Source organism: Triticum aestivum, chromosome 2B, assembly GCF_018294505.1.
Source record: "Triticum aestivum cultivar Chinese Spring chromosome 2B, IWGSC CS RefSeq v2.1, whole genome shotgun sequence".
Classification (NCBI taxonomy): Eukaryota; Viridiplantae; Streptophyta; class Magnoliopsida; order Poales; family Poaceae; genus Triticum; species Triticum aestivum.
In genome coordinates, this window is record NC_057798.1 from 210231350 (window position 1) to 210242723 (window position 11374).

At 49.0% G+C, this 11374-nt stretch overlaps 1 protein-coding gene across 1 annotated transcript; it reads right to left on the bottom strand.

The window, feature by feature from the left end:
* Window positions 1-8242: 8242 nt before the first annotated feature.
* Window positions 8243-11060, bottom strand: LOC123044402 (U-box domain-containing protein 4). Its single transcript, XM_044467133.1, has 2 exons — window positions 9578-11060; window positions 8243-8815 (listed from the first exon to the last, which is right to left on the bottom strand). The coding sequence occupies exons 1-2, from the start codon at window positions 10856-10858 to the stop codon at window positions 8720-8722; spliced, it is 1377 nt and encodes a 458-aa protein (XP_044323068.1). The 5' UTR covers window positions 10859-11060; the 3' UTR covers window positions 8243-8719.
* Window positions 11061-11374: the final 314 nt, after the last annotated feature.

Sequence of the window (11374 nt, forward strand, 5' to 3'; positions counted from 1 at the left end):
GGTGACTCCACCAACATGCTTCACTCATATTCATTTTGGCAAGAACAAGTGCAAACAACTTCCACATCTTGCACTAGTTCAAGGAGTCACAAACCCTCTTGTTGGTAAGACAAGGGACAAGATAAGCTAATGCTTTCATGGACATCATCTTGTGTGTACTTCACTCTATGTCTACGGATATCATTGTTTGTTCCTTGTGGGACTAACCCATGTAGGTATTAAAAGTGCAACTCACTCCAATGGATTGCTCCAAATGATCTACATCAACAATGAGCATCCACATCTTCAACACCTACATGAAGTCATCATCGACAAAACCCAAGGTTAGTTCATCCCTCTTAGGTGGAATATCACATCTAAGGGGAGCTTTACTCTAAGAATTATGCTAAAGCAACTCTAATGGTGTGAACACAACAATGCTTTATGCAAATGTCGTAACCCCACTTGTGCTTAAACGATGAGTATGAACTATGATCAAATGTTCTCATTTGACTCCTAAGTCAATATACTCATATATATAGATAACCTAGTCATCGCCAATTGCTTGATAGATGCTAGAGTGATTGTGCATGCTTTTCCACATATTTAATTTGCCATTTTATTGTGTGAGCATGTTGATTTCATATTTTTCTCATTCGAGGACGTCCATTTGTTGCTTTGATTGTTTAGCTCTTTTTCTTTTGCCAAATGGATGGACAAGAATGCCTAAGAACTCCCTCTATCTATCTATGTTTTTCTCGTCTCAAACTCTATTCATGCTACATCACAAAGTTTGATCAAGTCGGATTCGAACCCTCTGGGTGAGGAGCACTCGGAGTCACCAATTCGTCATAGACTTAAACTTCCAAAACCTCTCTATGCATTTCGGTTTGACCGATTCATTCCTTTCGGTCATACCGAGTTCATTGAGTTGATCTAGGTTTTCAATCTCGGTGCAACCGATTTGAACAATTCAGTCACACTGAGTTGCAGTAAACGCTTGCGATTCTGCATCTCGGTGCCACCGAGTCATTCCACTCGGTCACACCGACAGGGTCAGGATATATATACCCACGGGTCAAATTTTGGAAAATCCTCCGAAAACCCTTCGCCCGCGCGTATCCTGCTCTGCCGACTTAGGTCTCCGGATCGTCTCCTCGTCGCCAGCGATCTCCTGCCACTGGTCTCCGCCGCAGTCAATGGAAATCTCCACCGCCGTTGTCATCGTAGCGAGCTCATCGCCAAGTTAGGGTATGCGTTTGACCCTTTGTGCTTTTCTCACTCTGATTCTTAGCACAAAGGCAATGCCATGATTCTCGCCAAGTTTGGGATTATCCTATCCAGCAAAAACTTCCTCTAGTTTAGATTTGGTTCAAAAATTTAGGGTTAGGTTTCCGCCGAACTCATCTCGGACCGACCGAGTTGTAGAAATCAGTCTCACTGATTTGGCTTAGGCCATTGCACTTGTGATTTTCGGTCTGACCAAAACTTACAAATCGTTGTGACCGAGTTCAGAACTTTGTGAAACCCTAGCAATATTGGTGTCACCGAACTGTGCCTCGGTTTGACCGAGATCACTAGTTTAGACAGAGAATGTTGCTTCGGTGTCACCGAGTTTAACAAATCGGTTACTCCGAAATGCTTTATATAGAAAACTAAAACTAAGTTTTTTGACTCAATTGTTTTGCAAAAACTCTACACTTTGTGATGCTCATCCACTCTATCTCATCTATATCTACTCACAGGGTCAGCTTGCAGTGCCAGCTATGTCAGATCAAAGTGATAGCTAGAACAAGTCTGAGGAACAAGTCAACATGAGTGAGGGCACTAGTCCCTCTGATAGCCATGAAGATGGAAGCAGAACTACTCCAAGCAACCTGCCTAAGGCTGCTACTAGGCAGAGGAGGAAAAGAAACTCAGATTCTGAGGATGAAGATTATGTTGCTGTTGAGGCGGAGATCAGCTCCAAAAAGAAAGTTGTCAAGAAAGAGTTTGGCACAGCAGCTTTAACCAAGCCTGGTCTGCACAAGAAAGCTCCTGCCAAAAGAGTGCCAATGTCCAAAGCTAGAGCCTCAACACAGGAAACCATTGAGTTCACTCTTGAACCAAAGGAGGCTAGTGAGGGCAAAAAGAGAAAGGAAAGGGTCAAGAAGACCATAGCCAGAGTAATTGGCAGATCCTCTATGATAAGAGACCCAGCTGAGGATGAGGAAGAAGATGAAGAAGAAGATGTTGCACCAGCACCAAAGACTCAGAAGCTGATGGGGGATGCCATCAAATCTGGGGCTGCTCCATCAAAGCCCAAGCCTGCCCCCAAGCTGATCATAGGATGATCAGAGGTCACTCCATCAACTTGCTTCAACTATTTGATTTGCCACAAAAATTTAAGGTGATGAGCTTCATAGTTGAAACCATCAAGAGAACTGCAGCAGACCAAAAGAGATCATATGGGCATGCTCCACACATTCAGATGCTCATCAACTCCAAGATGAGCAAAGGCGTGTATCTGTTGGATAAAGAGCACCTTCCCTTGAGAACTGGCCGTGAGAACAACACAATTGTTATGGATGCTTCAGATCCTACTTCAGTTCGGGAGAAGAGAGCAAAAGCAAAAGCAAAGAAGGCAGCCAAGATGCCAAATGATGAAGAGGCATCTCAAGTTTTTCTCAAGTCCAAACAAGATCAACTTGGCTATCTCATTCAGGCTACTTTGAGGATTGAGAAAGGATTGGCCACCCTAACTCGGAATCAAGAGAGTCTTGAAAGAATTTTTGAGACAAAACTTCATGACTTGGATGTCAAGGTGACAGAGATTCAGACTTCTATGGAGAAGATCCAAGAAGAGCTTGAGGAGATGAGTGACAAGACCACCGCTGATGCTTATCAAAGGGTGCCCAGAAGACAAAGGTCTGCAGCAGTGCTAGTGATAGACACTAGAGCTATAACCTCAGCTCCTGCAGCCACAGCTTCAGTTGCCCCTCCAGTTGCAACTCCACCAGCGCCTACAACCTCTTCAGAAGCATTTGTTGTAGGACTCCTCTCCATGCCACCTCCCAAACAACAAGCTTAGAGAGCCGCATAGCACTATGCATTTTCAAGCTTTTTGGTAACTTGTTGCCAAAGGGGGAGAAAGGGTATGGACCATAGGCTGAGAGAGAGAGAGAGAGAGAGAGAGAGAGCTTCTTTTTGCCTCTTTTGCTACTTATTCGCTACTTATTTGTTTGCTTGCTTGGATGATACTTTATGGTTATGTGTGTGAGATACTTGTATGGTCATGTGTTTGCTCATATCATACTTAAATGTTTATGCTTGGATGATAATATTCTCTATCTCTTATGTATGATCATTCACACTTTGTCTTGGTGATGAGTGCATATTCCATATTCTATCATTTTGAGCGCTCCACCAAGATGTATGTGACATGGAAGAGTAACCCATGATCCTAATTAATTGTGCATTTGCATTCAAAAGCAAATTTTAAATAATGCACAAATTTAGGAGGAGCTCTTGCTTATCACATACTTCTCAAAGCGATGATGTATTTCATTCTTATTATCATTTGTCGAAGCTTTGATCTATATGTTGTCATCAATTACCAAAAAGGGGGAGATTGAAAGTGCAACTAATCCCTGGGTGGTTTTGGTAATTCTTAACAACATATAGCTCATTGAACTAATACTCTTTCAAGATGATCATTTCAGGAAGTTCAATGATTGGCATGGCATGGACTAGAGATGTGGACCCCTCAAATTTCTAAGGACACATATTGGCAAAATCTCAAGACTCTACATTTTCATTTTAGTGATCCAAGATCACATTGAGTCCATAGGAAAAGCCAATACTATTAAAAGGGGATGAGGTGTTGCTTAATGGCTTACTTGCTCAAAATGCTTAGTGATATGCTCCAAAAGCCCTCAACCACTTTCTCATTTCCACATATGTCCTAAACCTAAAGTCAAACTCGGCCCCACCGATTTGATCTATCCGGCGCTACCAAGCTCATTTGACATAGCCACTGCTATGAACCCTAATCAGTTCGGTCTCACCAATAGGGATCTCGGTCTCACCGAGATGGTATTGCAAACTCTTTGTTTCCCTTCATAACGTTTCGGTCCAACCAAAATGAGCGATCGGTCCCACCAAGTTCCCAATGCAAACTCTTTGTTTCCTTTTCGTAACGTTCCGGTCTCACCGAAATGAGCGGTCGGTCCCACCGAGTTTGCCCGGCCAACTCTCTAGTTGCCTACTACTGAAATCGGTCCCACCGAGTTCATGTGATCGGTCTTACCGAGATCAAGTTATGCCCTAACCCTAGCACATCGGTCCCACCGATTTGATGTTGTCGGTCCCATCGAAAAGCCTAACATTCACATTTTGAACTGAATCGGTCTGACCGAGTTTCACTATTCGGTCTCACCGAGATTGGGAATTTGTGTGTAATGGTTAGATTTTGTGTGGAGGCTATATATACCCCTCCACCCATTCTCCATTCGTGGAGAGAGCTATCAGAACGTGCGTACACTTCCACTACTCATTTTCTAAGAGAGAATCACCTACTCATGTGTTGAGACCAAGACATTCTAATCCAACCACAAGAATCTTGATCTCTAGCCTTCCCCAAGTTGCTTTCCACTCAAATCATCTTTCCACCATGTCCAAATCTGTGAGAGAGAGTCGAGTGTTGGGAAGACTATCATTTGAAGCACAATAGCAAGGAGTTCATCATCAACACACCATCTATTACCTTTTGGAGAGTGGTGTCTCCTAGATTGGTTAGGTGCCACTTGGGAGCTTCCGTCAAGATTGTGGAGTTGAACCAAGGAGTTTGTAAGGGCAAGGAGATCGCCTACTTCATGAAGATCTACCCAAGTGAGGCAAGTCCTTCGTGGGCAATGGCCATGGTGGGATAGACAAGGTTGCTTATTCGTGGACCCTTCGTGGGTGGAGCCCCTCGTGGACTCACGCAGCCATTACCCTTCGTGGGTTGAAGTCTTCATCAACGTGGATGTACGATAGCACCACCTATCGGAACCACGCCAAAAATCTCCGTGTCTACATTGCGTTTGCTCCCTCCAAACTCCTCCTATTTACCTTCATATGCAATGATTTACATTCCGCTGCTATAATCTTAGAATTGCATGTGTAGGTTGTTTGCTTGACTAGTGCTAAATTGCTAAAATATGCCAAGACTTAAAATTGGGAAAAGGCTAGATTTTTATTTGGTCAAGTAGTCCAATTACCCCCCCCCCCCTCCCTCTAAACATACTTTCGATCTTACACTATCGCCCTAAGCAAAGACATGGCCGATAAATAATTATCGCCCTTAGCATAAATCATGGCCGATACATAATTATCGCCATGAGAAATACAAATGGTCGATGGAGTGTTGACATCGTCCTTAGAACAAACAGATGCAAACTATTTTTCAGCATTCAAGCTTTGCCGAAAAACATGGGGGCATGTGTTGACACTAGATTTTGGCATGGTACGAAATGCAGTTAAGATGATCTCAAATCGAGAAGCGATCTACATGAAAAAGTTCGGTATTGTCGACACGAACATCTTTGAAGTTTGGTCGATCGGCATCGGATCTCATCTCGAAGGCCGAAGTGGTGCTCGAAATACTGAGATTTTGTATCCAGAGCACTGTTTGGCCGATTACGCGGCCTCAAATGAGAAATCTTTGTACACGAATTGTCTTCGTTCGTCAAAACGGTCGGTTTGGATATAAAAGTCATCTTAATTTGAGATCGTATGTAAAAATTAGAGCCATTTAAATACGGCCCTATCACGAGGAAAAACTTGCTCGCCCCATCAGACATGGTGTCTGATGGGTGGCGCAAATGACAGTCCGTTTTGCGCGAGCGATTCGGTCCTGAAGATGGCCTCGAATCAAAAAAATGTTCAACATGGAAGTTGTTCGTCTCGTTGAAAAGGTTAAATTTGCTTCTTACAAGATTTTGATCTGAGGTTGTTCACTACCCCAAAAATGAACCACAAAGTGCAGTCAATTTTTAGACCGAACAGTTTTGGAAAGTTCAGATTAAGCAGTCCGAATGGAACCCAAATTAGGGTTTTGGACGTGAATTATAACTTTTCCTTGCATGGGAAGTCCAGCCGCCTCTTATATACATGAGGGGTGACCCGATTGAAACACAACACACAATCGTAAAACCCATCTACAAAGTTTCATCTCCTACCCTAGTTTTCTGCTTCTCGTTCATCGGAGTTATTCACTTCGAAGAGCTTCGATCTACGAAGTCATAGGGGCGGGCGAATCGACCTAGGGCAGCCCATCACCGCCGTGCGTCCAGACAGGGTCTCTCCCGGTCGCGTGGGGTTTCGGATCTTCAAAAGAGCTCGCCGGATTGTCTTGCGTATCGCGCTTCCGGTGAGCCTCCTTCGGCGACGTGTCTTGCGTATCGCGCTCGACGCCGAGGGTACGGTGACGTGTTCGTGTGCGAACAGCAACCAGCGAAATGGAGTGATCCGTGCATTCAACAGGGGTTCGATTAGTGGGCGGAAGACTGGTAGGTAAGGAGGTCCCGGACGTACGAGATCTATGGTCCCTGTGAAAACGCTTGACCCCAGAGAAGAAGTGCGGTAGTACAAGGCAACTGCACCTCCTCGCGTCCGCACATGGCCGGCCGATGCCGTTACGTACGGAGCAGCATGGGGGCATCTCCATGCGTGGTGGGACATCATCATTCATTCATCAATCGCTTCGGCCATCACCACATGAAAACAAAGAAGAGTTTGGCGGTTCAGGCGCTGCGCGTCCACGGCGTCCGCAACCGCGCCGAACAATATCTCCGTCGGCCCAGCCCCCCGCCACGGCGTCTCTCTCTGTCTTTCTTCAGGTTTCGTGCAGCAATTGGGCGTCGGCACAGCGCCTGTCACGCGACGACGAGGACACGAGCTGCCGAACGAGCGAGTCCGCGTGAGTGTGTTGGGTCGGAAAAGAAGAGCGAGCGGGTGTTCTATTTACAGAAGATCACAGGATGAATGAGCGCCAGGTAGGTAACGCCGGCTGCATATTTTATGGCCGGCGGCCGGCTGACTGACGCGGATGCGCGACCCTTGTTGGCGAGCCGTCGGCGGCACCTCCAATTTGGAATGTATTCAGGCATTTTCTATGTGCTGTGCTGACTGACCACACGGGCCATCCGACCAATTATGCGTTTCGTAGCAGCAGCGGTTTGCGAGAGGGCTTGCTCACGCTGTTTCTTCTGACTCCAGCACAAAACCACAAGTGGTAGTTGCGCCTCTGAAAACTCCAAGCTATGGACGTAAGCTGTTCCGGCTCAAAAAACAGAGATAAAAGACCCACGAAACCAGGGTCAAAACATGGCCTGCCACTGGGTTGGTAAATATGAACACACATTTCCACCGCAAAAGGCGAGCGATCAAGCAGATAGAATCAGCGTCCCTGTCACGTCCCAGTAAGCAACAGCTATAAACAACAGCAACACGAGGAGCTCGTCAGCTCTGGAGACCGGAGGACGCAGGCCAACAGCGTCAAACTGTGCTGCGTCCACGGAACTTCGCCATCCCGATCCGTTAGGCGGGTCGTACTCCGACGCTAAATCAATGTAGCGCCCATGCTCACGGGACCAAATTTCTTCTTAGAAAACACACAGCGCCAATCATCTTTCGAGGAACAGGCGGCAACTCAGACACGGGTCACTCGGCCAGCTAGCCAAGACAGCGACCCGAGATTATGATAGCTGTGCGACGTACCGCCGGTCTGGAGCTTGTCCTCGGAGCCGAAACCTATCACCAGCATTGCACGAACCCTTGCTGCCAAGGTTCGGCTGGCATTCCTGATCTTTGGTTCATGTGTTGCATCAGGAACCAGTAGTCGAGACAGCCTATGTCGATCGGCCACAAAGGGGGGCCCACTAGTTATGACAGCCAGACAGCTTAATGTTGAATGAATTCTTGAGTGCAACCATGGTATACCACACTGGCATGCATTGGTTCACGATTGCTGTGTTAGTGATCATGACCACACCGCAGCTATTGCAGTGACCCAGTCACTGGGAGCAGCAGCTTCCATATGGGTTACATCAGGTAAACACTCCCTCTGTAAACTAATATAAGAAATTTTAGATCAGTGATTTAAAAACGTCTTATATTAGTTTACATAGGTCGTAGTAAGTGTTAAATGGTGTGAGTGCCTGAGCTACAAAACGGTAGAAACGGACCAACTGGAGCAGGAGAAACCGGGAAACATTTTGGCGAAACAAGTCACGCTAGATCATAAAACGGAACAAGGGGGATTTGGACTCCAAACATCAAGTAAAAAAAGACATGGTTTGGCTATCCAACATTCCCCTATAACCTCGCAAAGCCAAGCCGGCATTACCATATTACCACCCTAACATACATCCTGTACACAGCTACAACTCGACACCACACATAACTGAGCAGCAATCCATGTCCTCTCCTAAGATAACCTGGATGCTCCTCCCAACTGATGTTAGTGACCAGCCATCTAAACTTCCATCACTCGCAGTCGCAGACCACATATGTATATTCACAGAACCGAGCCAAAAGCCGGCCGTTATTTACACATGATCATCGCGCCCCATCCGTATAGGGCTGCTCTGTTCTCGACGCCCGAATCAAGAACAGAGACGACGAGGTGAAAGACAAACCAAGCATACTTTCTGCATTTCACCATATCAGTGCTGCATTTACCTAGCCAAGCTCGTGACTGCGTCGCATGACCAAAGAGTCACCGAGCCATACTCGTAGCTGCGCCGCCTGGTCCGGCTCGGCAGCCACCGCCCCCTTGTCGCTGTTCACGCAAGTAACCTAGCAAAGTCTCGGCCTGCAAATCACACAACTGAACATATAAGTGGCTTGGAACTCAGGAACGATTTTCAGCTTGAGCTAAATTAAATACAAGGCAGGCATGGAGTGAGATCCCTCTTTTTGTCAGACTAGTTCATGACAAAGTAGACAGACTCTAGTGGCAAAGTTTAAGTTTCAGTGGGAGATTTCAGTGGGAAATCTCAAGCACATGGTTTCGCACGGAATTTTAAGTTTCCTCGTTTTCTAGTGACACCGAGCATCGTTTACGAGCAAAAGAACTGTAGTTTTGACCTGGAGGCCTCTCTGAGCTGTAGGGGAGAGCGCACTCATCCTCCTGTACTTCCAAGGTTTAGCAGATCTTGGACTGTGGACTGTACTTAAGAAGTGTGAAATTAAACAAGTGCATATCTCGACCAAGAGAACTGAATCTACAAGTCAACACCTGCTTGATCAGTACTAACATGACGAATTACGCGTTGATTTGGGTCTTTTTGAAGACCAGGTAGAAGAAATCTACCAAAACTCAAGTACACGCACGCTGTCATTCTACCGGTCCAGAGTTAATATACTTTTCAGTACCGTCAATCGGACTTCAATCAAACTCTAACTGACGAATTCGTTGCGCACTGTTCAGTACAATGACAGTCGCATCAAAAGCTCAAACCTTAGACTGACAAGTTAAACATTGATAATCGCCAATTGTTATGACTAGAATAAAATTAAGCAAATCACATACAATTTTAGCATAAGATTTGCAAGGGGATTAGAACGTATATACCTTGTGCTTGGCACGAGCAGAGCCGGACTGTGAGAGCGCAACAAGTGGTGGGATGGCCCCTTCTCGAACGAGGAGCGCACGGTTGCTGGAGCACTCGGAGCACAGCTGCAGCAGAGCCACCACGGCGAACTCCTTCTCCCTCGCAGGGCCGTCCTCGATGGTCTCTACCAGTGCAGGTATCCCACCGGCTTCCACCACAGCGTCGCGGCCCTCGGCTATGCTGGCGAGGCTGGCAAGGACCACCATTGCCTTCTCCGACGTCCCGGTGCCGCGCTCGCCGATGAGGTGCACGAGCGGCACGACGGCTCCAGCGCTGACGGCACGCTCCTTGTTCCGGCGCGCCGAGCAGAGACGGTAGAGCGTGGTGAGCGCGTCCTTCTTTCCCCGGGTGGAGCCCGCGGAGAGCAGCGCGACGAGCGGCGCGACGGCGCCACACGCGCCGATGGTGGCACGGTTCTCCTCGATGCCCGACAAGCTGAGCAGCGCGCACGCGGCATTCTGCTTGGCGGAGGCTGTGCCGGTCCGCAGCGCGTAGACGAGCGGCTTGATGGCGCCAGCCGCCGTGATGGCCGAACGGTTCCGCTCCTCCAGGGACAGGTTGAGCAGCGCCGTCACCGCGTTCTCCTGCGCCACCGGGTCGGTGCTCCGCAGCAGCGGCACCAGCGCCGGGATCGCCCCGGACACGCCGACCAGCTCGCGGATGTCGGAACGGTGCTTGGCCAGCAGCCTTATCCTGGCCGCCGCCGTGCGCCGCGCATCGGGGGCGGCGTCGGGCCCCAGCGCCTGCACGCACGCCAGCACGAACGGCTCCACGCGGTCCAGCGGCGCCGCGTCGGCCGACAGATCCATGGACTCGAGATCATTCAGATCCACGGCGGCGAGGTCCGGCGCGTCGGATCTGGGCGTGGCGGCCGCGGCGGCCAGCCGCTCGAGCTCCCCGGAGATGTCGGAGTTGAAGCTGGAGTAGTCGGAGAAGTCGCGGGACAGCTCGAGCATCTCCGTGGCCGCCGCGTTGGCGGAGGAGGACTTGGCGACGGCCGCCGGGTGCGCGGGGCCCGCGGTGGCCGCCAGCTCGCTGAGGCGGAAGTCGATGACGGAGTCGGTGAGGTTCTCAATGTCCGAGTCCCCCTCGTCGGCGGCGCGCAGGCGCGAGCTGGGCCCCGGGGGCGAGTCCGGGTGCAGCAGCGCGGAGCGGATGGTGCGCATGGAGTGGCCCGGGCGGCGCGGCGCGCAGGGCCTCTGCTTGGGCGAGAGGATCTGGGAGCCGGCGAGCGAGACCATGGCTGGCAGGCACGGCCTCTGCTGGGGCGGAGTGATGATGAAGGGAGGGTGGTGTGGTGTGTTGGTGGTTGGGCTGGGAGACGTCCTACCCCCCCTACCAATGTGTACACCCACTACAGAGTCACAGAGAGACGTATAGGATGATGCCCGTGCGCAGACACAGTTCACCCACTACGCGCGCACCGGGGAACGACGGAATGGGGAGCCGGTAGTGTTGGGGATATACATAACAGGTAGGCCCACGAAGGGTCGAAATATCATGAAACGTGGGGTCCACACAACATGTGGGTTCAGGTCAATTTCATACAGACACACTGTCCACTCGGACAAGTAGCATACTATCCACTCGACCAAGCAACATACCATCCACTCGGATGACAGTTCACCACTCGACCGTACGACTCACTCGGATATACGAAGACCAGCAGGCAGCAAAGCAGTCGACATCTTTCTAATAGTGAAGGCTTAATAGTGGGCTGTCATTATAGCATTCATACCCCACTTTGTAACATAGGA

What these genes read in the sequence shown, in the direction of transcription:
- LOC123044402 (XM_044467133.1), bottom strand. Translation starts at nt 10,858, where the DNA reads ATGGTCTCGCTCGCCGGCTCCCAGATCCTCTCGCCCAAGCAGAGGCCC. An exon ending in CTGCTCGTGCCAAGCACAAG is followed by an intron (nt 8,816 to 9,577) that starts GTATATACGTTC and finishes TGTGATTTGCAG; the next exon opens with GCCGAGACTTTGCTAGGTTA.